General features: G+C 52.8%; 1 protein-coding gene across 1 annotated transcript; it reads right to left on the bottom strand.

The window, feature by feature from the left end:
- Positions 1-216: 216 nt before the first annotated feature.
- CCDC14 (coiled-coil domain containing 14) lies at positions 217-7,045 on the bottom strand (the record flags this gene model as incomplete). The annotated part of the gene is made up of 5 exons (XM_089666655.1): positions 6,895-7,045; positions 5,839-5,894; positions 5,690-5,765; positions 5,123-5,195; positions 217-336 (listed from the first exon to the last, which is right to left on the bottom strand). Coding segments are annotated over exons 1-5 (469 nt in total), but the record flags the coding sequence as incomplete, so codon positions are not given.
- Positions 7,046-16,037: the final 8,992 nt, after the last annotated feature.

Below are 16,037 nucleotides of genomic sequence, written 5' to 3'. Positions count from 1 at the left end.
CCCCCCTCCACCTCCCTCTGCCATGACATCATAGGATGAGATCGGTGATTGGACAGCAAAGACCTGACACTCCCCCTCTGCCTTCCTCTGCCATGGCATTGTAGGATAAACTCAGTGATTGGACAGAAAAGACCAAGCACTCCCCCTCCACTTTCCTCTGCCATTCCATCATAGGATGAGCTCAGTGATTGGACCACACAAACCACACCCACTTACCTTTCTCTCTATGCACATGTGATGCGGTAGACGGCTTCTTCACTGCGTTCTTCTTCACTTTCACCGCCGATTTATAATGGGATCTCGGAAAGGTCACTTTGGGGGGTTTTGTTGGCTTCTCTGTATTTAGGATAATAGAGAGATAAAGACTGAAGAAACAATGTAACCTCGGAGCTAGAATAGAGAAATCCCCCCATGCTGTCATGTTACAATGTATCCCCCCCCCAGAAATGTCCCCCATGTTGTCATGTTACAATGTATCCCCCCCCCAGAAATGTCCCCCATGTTGTCATGTTACAATGTATCCCCCCCCCCAGAAATGTCCCCCATGTTGTCATGTTACAATGTATCCCCCCCCCCGAAATGTCCCCCATGTTGTCATGTTACAATGTATCCCCCCCCCAGAAATGTCCCCCATGTTGTCATGTTACAATGTATCCCCCCCCCCAGAAATGTCCCCCATGTTGTCATGTTACAATGTATCCCCCCCCCCCAGAAATGTCCCCCATGTTGTCATGTTACAATGTATTCCCCCCCCCCCCCCCGAAATGTCCCCCATGTTGTCATGTTACAATGTATCCCCCCCCCAGAAATGTCCCCCATGTTGTCATGTTACAATGTATTCCCCTCCCCCCTGAAATGTCCCCCATGTTGTCATGTTACAATGTATTCCCCCCCCCAGAAATGTCCCCCATGTTGTCATGTTACAATGTATTCCCCTCCCCCCTGAAATGTCCCCCATGTTGTCATGTTACAATGTATTCCCCTCCCCCCTGAAATGTCCCCCATGTTGTCATGTTACAATGTATTCCCCTCCCCCCTGAAATGTCCCCCATGTTGTCATGTTACAATGTATTCCCCCCCCCCCCCCGAAAATGTCCCCCATGTTGTCATGTTACAATGTACTCCCCTCCCCCCAGAAATGTCCCCCATGTTGTCATGTTACAATGTATTCCCCTCCCCCCCGAAATGTCCCCCATGTTGTCATGTTACAATGTACTCCCCTCCCCCCAGAAATGTCCCCCATGTTGTCATGTTACAATGTATTCCCCTCCCCCCAGAAATGTCCCCCATGTTGTCATGTTACAATGTATTCCCCTCCCCCCCGAAATGTCCCCCATGTTGTCATGTTACAATGTACTCCCCTCCCCCCAGAAATGTCCCCCATGTTGTCATGTTACAATGTACTCCCCTCCCCCCAGAAATGTCCCCCATGTTGTCATGTTACAATCTATTCCCCCCCCCCCTGAAATGTCCCCCCATGTTGTCATGTTACAATGTATTCCCCTCCCCCCAGAAATGTCCCCCATGTTGTCATGTTACAATGTATTCCCCTCCCCCCCGAAATGTCCCCCATGTTGTCATGTTACAATGTACTCCCCTCCCCCCAGAAATGTCCCCCATGTTGTCATGTTACAATGTACTCCCCTCCCCCCAGAAATGTCCCCCATGTTGTCATGTTACAATGTATTCCCCCTCCCCCCTGAAATGTCCCCCATGTTGTCATGTTACAATGTATTCTCCCCCTCATGTTGTCATGTTACAATGTATTCCCCTCCCCCCCTGAAATGTCCCCCATGTTGTCATGTTACAATGTATTCCCCTCCCCCCCTGAAATGTCCCCCATGTTGTCATGTTACAATGTATTCCCCTCCCCCCCTGAAATGTCCCCCATGTTGTCATGTTACAATGTATTCTCCCCCTCATGTTGTCATGTTACAATGTATCCCCCCCGAAATGTCCCCCATGTTGTCATGTTACAATGTATTCCCCTCCCCCCTGAAATGTCCCCCATGTTGTCATGTTACAATGTATTCTCCCCCCCCCCCCTCATGTTGTCATGTTACAATGTATCCCCCCCCCCAAAATGTCCCCCATGTTGTCATGTTACAATGTATCCCCCCCCCCCCGAAATGTCCCCCATGTTGTCATGTTACAATGTATCCCCCCCCCCGAAATGTCCCCCATGTTGTCATGTTACAATGTATCCCCCCCCCCCGAAATGTCCCCCATGTTGTCATGTTACAATGTATTCCCCCTCCCCCCCCCCCGAAATGTCCCCCATGTTGTCATGTTACAATGTATTCCCCTCCCCCCTGAAATGTCCCCCATGTTGTCATGTTACAATGTATTCCCCTCCCCCCCGAAATACCCCCCATGTTGTCATGTTACAATGTATTCACCTCCCCCCTGAAATACCCCCCATGTTGTCATGTTACAATGTATCCCCCCCATGTTGTCATGTTACAATGTATCCCCCCCCCCGAAATGTCCCCCATGTTGTCATGTTACAATGTATCCCCCCCCCCGAAATGTCCCCCATGTTGTCATGTTACAATGTATTCCCGCTCCCCCCCCAAAATGTCCCCCATGTTGTCATGTTACAATGTATCCCCCCCCGAAATGTCCCCCATGTTGTCATGTTACAATGTATTCCCGCTCCCCCCCGAAATGTCCCCCATGTTGTCATGTTACAATGTATTCCCGCTCCCCCCCGAAATGTCCCCATGTTGTCATGTTACAATGTATCCCCCCCCCCGAAATGTCCCCCATGTTGTCATGTTACAATGTATTCCCGCTCCCCCCAAAATGTCCCCCATGTTGTCATGTTACAATGTATCCCCCCCCGAAATGTCCCCCATGTTGTCATGTTACAATGTATTCCCGCTCCCCCCCGAAATGTCCCCCATGCTGTCATGTTACAATGTATCCCCTCCCCCCTGAAATGTCCCCCATGTTGTCATGTTACAATGTATTCCCCTCCCCCCCGAAATACCCCCCATGTTGTCATGTTACAATGTATTCCCCTCCCCCCCGAAATACCCCCATGTTGTCATGTTACAATGTATTCCCCTCCCCCCCGAAATACTCCCCATGTTGTCATGTTACAATGTATTCCCCTCCCCCCTGAAATACCCCCCATGTTGTCATGTTACAATGTATTCCCCCCCCCCATGTTGTTACAATGTACTTATCAGGATTGGATGTGATGGACCGACACAAAGTGGCTCATAATTGGGAAGTGGAAGGAAAATGAGAAATGGTTTCCAACATTTGTGACCAATAAATCTGTGAGAAGTGTGGTGGGATTTGTATTCGGCCCCCCGGAGTCAATACTTTGTAGGACCCCCTTTGGCTGCCATTCCAGCTGTAAGTCTTTTTGGGGATGTCTCTTTGCACATCTAGAGAGGGACATTTCTGCCCGTTCTTCTTTGCAGAATCCCTCAAGCTGTCAGATTGGATGGAGGGCGTCTGGGAACAGCAATTTTCAGGTCTGGCCACAGATTCTCCATTGGATTTGGGTCTGGACTGTGACTGGGCCATTCTAACACATGAAGATGCTTTGATGGGAACCATTCCATTGTAGCTCTGGCTGGATGTTTCGGGTCGTTGTCCTGCTGGAAGGGGAACCTCCGCCCCGGTCTCAAGTCTTCTGCAGAGTCTAACAGGTTTTCTTCTAAGATTGCCCTGTATTTGGCTCCATCCATCTTCCCATCAACTCTGACCAGCTTCCCTGTCCCTGCTGTAGAAAAGCCTCCCCACCACATGATGCTGCCACCACCATGTTTCACGGTGGGGATGGTGTGTACAAGGTGATGGGCAGTGTTAGTTTTCCACCACACACAGCGTTTTGGTCCCATGTTGGTCTCCTCTGACCAGAGCCCCTTCTTCCACATGTTTGCTGTGTCCCCCACATGGCTTCTCACAAACTGCAAACGGGACTTCTTATGGCTTTCCTCCAACAATGGCTTCTTCTTGTCACTCTTCTATAAAGGCCAGATTTGTGGATTGACGACTAATAGTTGTCCTGAGGACAGATTCTCCCCCCTGAGCTGTGATCTCTGCAGCTCCTCCACAGTTCCCATGGGCCTCTAGGCTGCTTCTCTGATGAATGCTCTCCTTGCCCGGCCGGTCAGTTTAGGTGGACGGCCATGTCTTGGTAGGTTGGCAGTTGTGCCGTACTCTTCCCATTTTCGGATGATGGATTGAACACAGTGCTCCGTGAGATGGGCAAAGCTTGGGAGATTGCTTTATAACCTAACCCTGCTTTACACTTCTCCACAACTTTATCCCTGACCCGTCTGGTGTGTTCCTTGGCCTTCATGATGCTGTTTGTTCACTAATGTTCTCTAACAAACCTCTGAGGGCTTCACAGAACAGCTGGATTTATCCTGAGATCACATGACACACAGGGGGACTCTATGTACTAATCAGGTGACTTCTGAAGGCAATTGGTTCCACTAGATTTTAGTTAGGGGGATCAGAGTGAAGGCGGCTGAATACAAATGCCGCCGCACTTTTCACAGATTTATTGGCCACAAATGTTGGAAACCATTTCTCATTTTCCTTCCACTTCACAATTATGTGCCACTTTGTGTTGGTCCATCACATCCAATCCCGATAAATACATTGTAACATGACAACATGGGGGGGGAGGATACATTGTAACATGACAACATGGGGGGGAGGATACATTGTAACATGACAACATGGGGGGGAGGATACATTGTAACATGACAACATGGGGGGGAGGATACATTGTAACATGACAACATGGGGGGCATTTCGGGGGGAGGGGGGAGTACATCGTAACATGACAACATGGGGGACCTTTCAGGGGGGAGGGGGAATACATTGTAACATGACATGGGGGACATTCCTGGGGAGGGGGAGACACATCGTAACATGACATGGGGGGGGGGGGGGGAGAATACATTGTAACATGACAACATGGGGGGGGGGGGAGAATACATTGTAACATGACAACATGGGGGGGGGGGGAGAATACACTGTAACATGACAACATGGGGGACATTTCAGGGGGGAGGGGGGGCCGGAGGTACAATCTGACTGTTCGACCTCCTGAGAAGATCCATGAAGTGTGTGGAGGGGGAGGAGTCCGTACCTCGCGCCTCGCAATGCAGGATGTCCTGTAATAAAGCCGCACATCGATCCAGACCTTTATTGATGACCAAAACCTGCAATGAGAGCGAAGATCAGCCAGGAATCTGCACTGACTACGGTCCAATCAGAAAAGAGAAACTCATCATAAATCAGACCATTCAGCTCTGATAAAACAACTGCGGGGACATCCAATGAGAGTCCTGTGACCTGGTCACATGATCAGTGTCGTCATTACTCTGACCTGGTCACGTGATCAGTGTCGTCATTACTCTGACCTGGTCACGTGATCAGTGTCGTCATTACTCTGACCTGGTCACGTGATCAGTATTATTATTACTCTGACCTGGTCACGTGATCAGTATTATTACTCTGACCTGGTCACGTGATCAGTATTATTACTCTGACCTGAACTCCCCCCACTACCTGGTCACGTGATCAGTATTATTACTCTGACCTGGTCACGTGATCAGTATTATTACTGTGACCTGAACTCCCCCCACTACCTGGTCACGTGATCAGTATTATTACTCTGACCTGGTCACGTGATCAGTATTATTATTACTCTGACCTGGTCCTCGGAGTCGGTGGAGCACAGGGAGTACCCGGAGTCAGCGGAGGTGGTGGAGATCTTCCTGGTGGCGGTCCTGTGGAGAGAAGAAAGATGAGTGATGGGGGGGGGGGAGGGTAATGGGGGTCCTGTGGACGGCGGATAGCTACCTCTTCCTATTGCTCAGGGGTCGGACCGGAACTGAAATCCTCCCAGATAAGGCGATCTGAAACATCACATGACAGGAATTATCCAATCGGATCACAGCAGCCTCACCACTCCCCACCCCGATACCAGAACTCCCCCCACTCGGATCAACGTCACAGCAGCCTCATTCCCCCAAAAGCGCCACTCCCAGCTACACCTTGAGATCACCCGACTCTCAAGTCAACTGCCCCTACATTCTCCCCCCTAGATGTCACCCTCTCCCCCCTTGTCCCCCCCAGATGTCACCCTCTCCCCCCTTGTCCCCCCTAGATGTCACCCTCTCCCCCCTTGTCCCCCCTAGATGTCACCCTCTCCCCCCTTGTCCCCCCTAGATGTCACCCTCTCCCCCCTTGTCCCCCCTAGATGTCACCCTCTCCCCCCTTGTCCCCCCCAGATGTCACCCTCTCCCCCCTTGTCCCCCCCAGATGTCACCCTCTCCCCCCTTGTCCCCCCTAGATGTCACCCTCTCCCTCCTTGTCCCCCCAGATGTCACCCTCTCCCCCCTTGTCCCCCCCAGATGTCACCCTCTCCCCCCTTGTCCCCCCCAGATGTCACCCTCTCCCCCCTTGTCCCCCCCAGATGTCACCCTCTCCCCCCCTAGATGTCACCCTCTCCCCCCTTGCCCCCCCAGATATCACCCTACCTTGTCCCCCCAGATGTCATCTTCTCCCTTCCTTGTCCCCCCCAGATGTCACCCTCTCCCTTCCTTGTCCCCCCCAGATGTCACCCTCTTCCTTCCTTGTCCCCCCCAGATGTCACCCTACCTTGTCCCCCCCAGATGTCACCCTCTCCCTTCCTTGTCCCCCCCAGATGTCACCCTCTCCCTTCCTTGTCCCCCCCAGATGTCACCCTCTCCCTTCCTTGTCCCCCCCAGATGTCACCCTCTCCCTTCCTTGTCCCCCCCAGATGTCACCCTCTCCCTTCCTTGACTCCCCAGATGTCACCCTCTGCCTTCCTTGACTCCCCAGATGTCACCCTCTCCCTGCAGATGTCCCCCCCTCTCTTCCTTGTTCTCTCACCTTGCCTCCCCCGGCTCTCGCCATCCTACTCTCCTCACTCGTCTCTGCCGCCCGGAAGTGTCTCCATGGAAACCTCCAACCGCCGGAAAGTGCCGAGCGCCTTAGGGAGGCGGGAAAGACGCTGGCCCCGCCCTCCCAACGCATTGCGAACCACTAAGCCCGCCCTTTCCCTCACACACTCCGCCCTTCGCCTCTCCCTTCTTTCTACTGATCCTGCCCACCGCCTGTCACTGGAAAGACTGGCTCCTCCCATGGTTCCCGCCCCCACCCCGTCCTAACAGATGAAGACCACGCCCCTCCCGGGGATCCCTCGGCTCAGCGCTGGATTTGAAGGCGACAATAGAAGAATGCGGGACTCCTCCCACCCTTCCCGTGCGGAGCCGGACTCCTCCCACCCTTCCCGTGCGGAGCCGGTCTCCTCCCACCCTTCCCGTGCGGAGCCGGTCTCCTCCTTCTATATACAAATCATTTCCCATCACTGACTGATATTTCCTGATAGCAGAGACCCTGGAGAACAAAATGGTGGCGGCTCCAATATTTCATGTCACACGGCATGAGCGCGACAGTCTACAGAGTCGCGGTTAAAAATACGCCGATGTTACCCGCAGGGTGCACGGACGCAATAAATGACCCGATTTTGGGGGGTAAAATATAAAAGATGTGGCTGAGCCGAGTACATAGACACCCAACATGTCAAACCCTAAAGATCGCGCCCGTGAAACCGCCAAACTGCGACAGGCGTCGCTTCCCTGTATGTTCCATACGTGATGCTTCACATGACCCCCTAGGACATGGGGATATTTGCATAACTCCTCCCACTGCCTGCATCAGGGGCTCTTCGAAAGGAGGCCGAGGGCTGGGATGTTTTCAGGAAGCCATGTCCAGCCCCTCCCACCAGCCACGATCTGCTTGCATGGCATAGAGAAGCACAGAGGCCCAGTGATGACATCACTGGATCTAAAATAAGATATGGAATGGAAACAGAAGCGTTTTATTTAGTAATTTCATTATCATGTCGGTGAGGGAAGGCAGATATACAGTGAAGGAAATGCGTATTTGCTCCCCTCTGATGGTGAATGTTCGCCCCTCACACAGAAATGATCGGTCTAACAATGGAATGTTCGCCCCTCACACAGAAATGATCGGTCTAACAATGGAATGTTCGCCCCTCACACAGAAACGATCGGTCTAACAATGGAATGTTCGCCCCTCACACAGAAACGATCGGTCTAACAATGGAATGTTCGCCCCTCACACAGAAATGATCGGTCTAACAATGGAATGTTCGCCCCTCACACAGAAATGATCGGTCTAACAATGGAATGTTCGCCCCTCACACAGAAATGATCGGTCTAACAATGGAATGTTCGGTGTAACACTGAGAGACAGAATACAACAACAAATTCAGCAGAAATGAGTCTAACAAATGATGACGGATCTGCATGTTCATGAGGGAAAGAAGGATTTGATCCCCTTCACAAAACATGACTTAGTACTTGGTGGCCAATCCCTTGTTGGCAATCACAGAGGTCAGACGTTTCCTGGAGTTGGCCCCCAGGTTCGCACACATCTCAGGAGGGATTTTGGCCCACTCCTCTTGGCAGATCCTCTCCAAGTCATGAAGGTTTGGTGGCTGATGTTTGGCAACTCGAACTTTCAGCTCCCTCCACAGATTTTCCATCGGATGAAGGTGTGGAGACTGGCTAGGCCACTCCAGGACCATAATGTGCTTCTTCTTGAGCCGCTCCTTTGTTGCCTTGGCCGTGTGTTTTGGGTCATTGTCATGCTGGAACACCCATTCACCACCCATTTTCAATGCCCTGGCTGAGGGAAGAAGGTTCTCACCCAAGATTTGAGGGTACATTGCCCCGTCCATCGTCCCTTTGATGCGGTGCAGTTGTCCTGTCCCCTTAGCAGAAAAACACCCCTAAAGCAGAATGTTTCCACCACCATGTTTCACAGTTGGGATGGTGTTCTTGGGGTCATAGGCAGCATTCCTCCTCCTCCAAACATGGCGAGTTGAGTTGATGCCAAAGAGCTGGATTTTGGTCTCCTCTGACCACAACACTTCCCACCAGTCCTCCTCGGCATCATTCAGATGTTCAGTGGCAGACTTCAGACGGGCCTGGACATGTGCTTTCTTGAGCAGAGGGACCGTGCGGGCACTGCAGGATTTCAGTCCTTGTCGGCGTAGTGTGTTACCAATTGTTTTCTTGGTGACTGTGGTCCCAGCTGCCTGGAGATCATTGACAAGATCCTCACGTGTAGCTCTGGGATGATTCCTCACTGTTCTCATGATCATTGACACTCCACGAGGTGAGATCTTGCATGGTGCACCAGACCTAGAGAGACTGACACTTGTTTTGTGTTTCTTCCATTTGTGAATGATTGCACCAACTGTTGTCACCTTCTCACCAAGCTGCTTGGCCATAGTTTGGTAGCCCAGTCCAGCCTTGTGTAGGTCTACCATCTTGTCCCTGACCTCCTTGGACAGCTCTTTGGTCTTTGCCATGGTGGAGAGTTTGGAATCTGATGGTTTGATGGCTCCTGTGGACAGGTGTCTTTTATACAGGTAACACAATGAGATTAGCAGCACTCCCTTTAAGAGACTGCTTCTAATCTCAGCTTGTTACCTGTATGAGAGACACCTGGGAGCCAGAAATCCTGCTGAATGATAGGGGATCAAATCCTTCTTTCCCTCATGAACATGCAGATCCGTCATCATTTGTTAGACATGCATTATATATATATACACACTGCATGTATGTGATGTTAGCAGTACTTTTACTTTTTAGGGGCGGCGGGCAACACAGTATGTGTATATATATAATAAATGTGAATGAACCCCTTTTCCACGATTAAACTCCCCCCCCCCCTCGGTACTTCATTGGGCCAACAGTGGGGTCTTGGTGTTGTTTCCAAACACCACCACTGGATGGCGCTCTGTGATAACAAGTTGCAATTCGCAGTCCTCGCATGAAAAGTGAGATTTCAGCGCCGTCTTCCCTCATGTCCACGTTCATTATTTATTGTCTGCATTCCTGCGCCGTGTTGGCCGCCATTCATTTATTTTCTGAGGTTTTTTTATTATTTATATATTTAATTACAATGGATGTAGAAGGCGGAGATGCGCTCCGCTCCGTATTCTGTGGTGTTAGATCAGCGGTCTACGACAGCCCATGGGCCAGATGTGGCCCTTGAGGGAGCATTCCATCCACTGACACCAATGATGGGGCACGATTCCTCCCGCTGACACCAATGATGGGGCACGATTCCTCCCGCCGACACCAATGATGGGGCACTATTCCTCCCACTGACACCAATGATGGGGCACTATTCCTCCCACTGACACCAATGATGGGGCACGATTCCTCCCGCTGACACCAATGATGGGGCACGATTCCTCCCGCTGACACCAATGATGGGGCACGATTCCTCCCGCTGACACCAATGATGGGGCACTATTCCTCCCGCCGACACCAACGATGGGGAACTGTTCCTCCCGCTGACACCAACGATGGGGAACTGTTCCTCCCGCCAACACCAACGATGGGGAACTGTTCCTCCCGCTGACACCAATGATGGGGCACTATTCCTCCCACTGACACCAATGATGGGGCACTGTTCCTCCCGCCGACACCAATGATGGGGCACTATTCCTCCCGCCGACACCAACGATGGGGCACTGTTCCTCCCGCCGACACCAACGATGGGGCACTATTCCTCCCACTGACACCAACGATGGGGCACTATTCCTCCCACTGACACCAATGATGGTCAGTGGGAGGTGCCCTTTGTAACGGAACTGACCCAGACTACGCTTGGGCACTTCCGTTAGAATACCGCTTCCCTGTCCGAACACCGACCACAGACACCAAAGCCGACCATACAAGACTAGACAACACCAGTCTTGAAGTAAACCAGGAAGTAGACTAGTTTATTTGAACACAGATACAAGATATATACACTCAGGGGACACTCCCCCCTCCCTGCATAATGACACAGGGCGGGGCAATCTACATTTAGTAACAAGAGACACACAGGTATTCAAACTTCACACCAGCAGACTGTCCCATCAGGAGGGAGGACTGCTGGAGACACCCCCCACCAAGCCAATACACATAAACACATACATCCCATAATAGTTTTCTCCCAAGCAAGACAAACAATAGAACAATGGGATGCAACCAAACAACACCAAACAATCCACAACCCCCACCTATCTCCTAGACATGTCTACACAGTCTGAGTCAACCCCCACACAATATTAGGACAGATCACCCTGTACCCCTAACAGGCACAGGGTGACTTACACATAAGACGGATATGGGGAGCTGAGACAGGGGTCTCCCCACCTCTCCAAAGTGAGCTGTGTTCCATGGGCCCCCCACCCAAAGTCACTCCCGTCACATATCTCCCCTTTCGGCAGGAGACTAACGCAGGAGGAAACCCCAGATGGGTGGACTCCGAAGTTAGTCTGTACTTCCAGTCCCCCAATGCCAGCACCCACACAGTACCCCAAGCAAATGGTCCAACACCAAGCATTGCTCACCCAGCCAACCTCTGCCTCTCCCGTAGAACATACCCGCCGCTGGGGAGAAGTACGGGCTGGTCCTTCTCCCTGAAGTCCTCTCAGCTGTTGGGAGGGAAGACAGGGTGGCCGGTCCAACTCCATCATTCTGTTGGGGATCTGGGCCGACTCCATCATGTTGTGGGGGATCTGGGCCGACTGCCCAGCATCCCTGGGGTATCCAGGTGGTGACTGTAGTCTCCTCCACTTTGACTTGATGGACACCCCCCGGTGTTCGCAAAGTACGGCTGACACCCTCCTGTCCCAATGCCAGACCCTTTTCTGGGGTTGTGTCAGTGGAGACCGAAGTCCCATCCACGGCCATCAGCTCAAGCTGCCGTTGTGAGGTGCCGATTGCATCCTCTTCCTGTAGCTCCTGCGGTGCTGATTGTTGTGGGCAGAGGTCAACCACGCCATGCCCTGAGGCCAGCACTTCTGCTGATGGCGCACCGGCTGGTTCCTCCTCAGCAGAAAAGTCAATCAAATCCCCAGTCTCTGGAACTGGTGTCTGGGGATAGGGGCTCACCATCTCCTGTCCTTGGAACCCAGAAGATGTTACCAGTGCTGGGCAGAGGCTAGCAGAGCTCTGCCCTTTTGTCAGCACTTCAGGTTTGGGGACGGCAAGCTCTGGAATTTCCACTGCCGATTCTTGGGCATACTGCCGAACATGTTTTAGCAGTTGCCTGTATGCCCTTTCCAGATCCTGTTCTTTCATCAGTAGGTATTCCCGTTCTGGTTCAAGCTCTGAGACCTCTGTGAGACCAAACATAGCCTCTCTGTCTTCTCGCAGGTCCTCCAGGGTAGGTTCTCCTTCATCGCCAAACACAAAATGATCTGTAAGGCTCTCCCACAGCAATCCAGGACCACCAAAGTCATATCCCTCCGGAGAGCATTCTGCTGTCACCCCTAAATATTTCTGCTCTGCGTACCATTGCAGAGCCCGATATCGGTTGTCCAGCTCTATCTCCTGCTGGACCAGCCTGTCCAACTCAGTCACCCATTGCTCCTGGGGTCGCTCTCCCAGGAATGGCATCCGTAACTTCCGATGGTCTCTGGCCCGTTCCCCTGGGGTTGGATAGCACTTGCCCTTGTCCATACCAGCAACCTAGAGGGCTCCACTCCAAAGCACCTCCCAAATCTGCTGCCTGAGCTCCAGGTACTCATCCGTAGACACAGTCCTGGGGTATGGTGCAAGAACGATCCGCAGCAACCCCGGGAACTCTGATGCCAGGTCCATATCTCCACTGGGGTGACCGACGTCTCCTTTCCTGATCTTGGATCCCGGTGGTGGTTTGGACGTGTTCACAGCCAGGAAGCACAATCCCACCGCTGCCACCAATGTAACGGAACCAACCCAGACTACACCAATGTAACGGAACCGGACCCCAGACTACACCAATGTAACGGAACCGGACCCCAGACTACACCAATGTAACGGAACTGGACCCCAGACTACACCAATGTAACGGAACCGGACCCCAGACTACACCAATGTAACGGAACTGGACCCCAGACTACACCAATGTAACGGAACCGGACCCCAGACTACACCAATGTAACGGAACCGGACCCCAGACTACACCAATGTAACGGAACCGGACCCCAGACTACACCAATGTAACGGAACCGGACCCCAGACTACACCAATGTAACGGAACTGGACCCCAGACTACACCAATGTAACGGAACTGGACCCCAGACTACACCAATGTAACGGAACTGGACCCCAGACTACACCAATGTAACGGAACCGGACCCCAGACTACACCAATGTAACGGAACCGGACCCCAGACTACACCAATGTAACGGAACCGGACCCCAGACTACACCAATGTAACGGAACCGGACCCCAGACTACACCAATGTAACGGAACCGGACCCCAGACTACACCAATGTAACGGAACCGGACCCCAGACTACACCAATGTAACGGAACCGGACCCCAGACTACACCAATGTAACGGAACCGGACCCCAGACTACACCAATGTAACGAAACCGGACCCCAGACTACACCAATGTAACGGAACCGGACCCCAGACTACACCAATGTAACGGAACCGGACCCCAGACTACACCAATGTAACGGAACCGGACCCCAGACTACACCAATGTAACGGAACCGGACCCCAGACTACACCAATGTAACGGAACCGGACCCCAGACTACACCAATGTAACGGAACCGGACCCCAGACTACACCAATGTAACGGAACCGGACCCCAGACTACACCAATGTAACGGAACCGGACCCCAGACTACACCAATGTAACGGAACCGGACCCCAGACTACACCAATGTAACGGAACCGGACCCCAGACTACACCAATGTAACGGAACCGGACCCCAGACTACACCAATGTAACGGAACCGGACCCCAGACTACACCAATGTAACGGAACCGGACCCCAGACTACACCAATGTAACGGAACTGGACCCCAGACTACACCAATGTAACGGAACCGGACCCCAGACTACACCAATGTAACGGAACCGGACCCCAGACTACACCAATGTAACGGAACTGAACCCCAGACTACACCAATGTAACGGAACCGGACCCCAGACTACACCAATGTAACGGAACCGGACCCCAGACTACACCAATGTAACGGAACTGGACCCCAGACTACACCAATGTAACGGAATCGGACCCCAGACTACACCAATGTAACGGAACCGGACCCCAGACTACACCAATGTAACGGAACCAGACCCCAGACTACACCAATGTAACGGAACCGGACCCCAGACTACACCAATGTAACGGAACTGGACCCCAGACTACACCAATGTAACGGAATCGGACCCCAGACTACACTCGGGTATTTCCGGTAGACTCTCGCTTCCCCGTCCGAACACTGACCATGGACCCCACCGCTGACCATACAAGAGGAGACAGCACCAGTCTTGAAGTAAACCAGGAAGTAGACTAGTTTATTTGAACACAGATACAAGATATATACACTCAGGGGACACTCCCCCCTCCCTGCATAATGACACAGGGCGGGGCAATCCCCCCTCCCTGCATAATGACACAGGGCGGGGCAATCCCCCCTCCCTGCATAATGACACAGGGCGGGGCAATCTACACTTGGTAACAAGAGACACACCAACAGACAGTCCCATCAGGAGGGAGGGCTGCTGGAGACACCCCCCACCAAGCTATTGCACATGACATTAAACAACCCCCACCCCACCTATCTCCTAGACACGTCTACACAGTCTGAGACAAAGCCCCCCCAATATTAGGACAGATCACCCTGTACCCCTAACAGGCACAGGGTGACTTACACATAAGACGGATATGGGGAGCTGAGGCAGGGGTCTCCCCACCTCTCCAAAGTGAGCTGTGTTCCATGGGCCCCCCACCCAAAGTCACTCCCGTCACACCCTTCACTTACAGGTAGGTGCCCTTCACTCCCCCCCCCCTCCTCTATAATATGTATATATGGTATGTGCAAATTTCACATCACAGGATCCATGAACCAGTGGGGGAGGGGGAGGAGCTTCCATTAACAACTAGCATGGAAAATAGAAAACGTTTCATTTCTCCTCTCTGAGCTTCCTGCAGACTGACAGATGTATGACCGTAGGCGTGTGCAGGGGGAGTGCCTGGGCACTCCCTAATCACCCCATGCACCAGGACCGCTGATAAGGCACTACATCTGGCCCTATTGTACTGGGCCTGGGCAAACAGGGGGCCCGGGCACCGGCCGAGTAGGGGGAGCGACTTTACTGCTTTATTGCAGACAACAATCGTCTTGTTGCAGCGCTGCCGGCTTCTCCTCCTCTCCCTCCCTCCAGCTGCTCTTCTGAATGAACACAGTGAGTGATCTGAGAAGCTTTGTAAACTGTGCCCCCAGCATGAGGACCTGTCTACAGAGCAACCCTCCCCCAGCCTGAGGACCTGTCTACAGAGCAACCTACCCCCACCATGAGGACCTGTCTACAGAGCAACCCACCCCCAGCATGAGGACCTGTCTACAGAGCAACCTACCCCCAGGCTGAGGACCTGTCTACAGAGCAACCCTCCCCCAGCCTGAGGACCTGTCTACAGAGCAACCCTCCCCCAGGCTGAGGACCTGTCTACAGAGCAACCTACCCCCAGCATGAGGACCTGTCTACAGAGCAACCCACCCCCAGCATGAGGACCTGTCTACAGAGCAACCCACCCCCAGCATGAGGACCTGTCTACAGAGCAACCCACCCCCAGCATGAGGACCTGTCTACAGAGCAACCCACCCCCAGCATGAGGACCTGTCTACAGAGCAACCCACCCCCAGCATGAGGACCTGTCTACAGAGCAACCCACCCCCAGCATGAGGACCTGTCTACAGAGCAACCCACCCCCAGCATGAGGACCTGTCTACAGAGCAACCCGCCCCCAGCATGAGGACCTGTCTACAGAGCAACCCACCCCCAGCATGAGGACCTGTCTACAGAGCAACCCACCCCCAGGCTGAGGACCTGTCTACAGAGCAACCCTCCCCCAGCATGAGGACCTGTCTACAGAGCAACCCTCCCCCAGGATGAGGACCTGTCTACAGAGCAACCCTCCCCCAGCATGAG

This window comes from Staurois parvus, unplaced genomic scaffold, assembly GCF_062004578.1.
Source record: "Staurois parvus isolate SC_StPar_1 unplaced genomic scaffold, SC_StPar_1.0 ptg002759l, whole genome shotgun sequence".
Taxonomy (NCBI): Eukaryota; Metazoa; Chordata; class Amphibia; order Anura; family Ranidae; genus Staurois; species Staurois parvus.
This window is presented reverse-complemented; position numbering and strand designations above follow the sequence as displayed.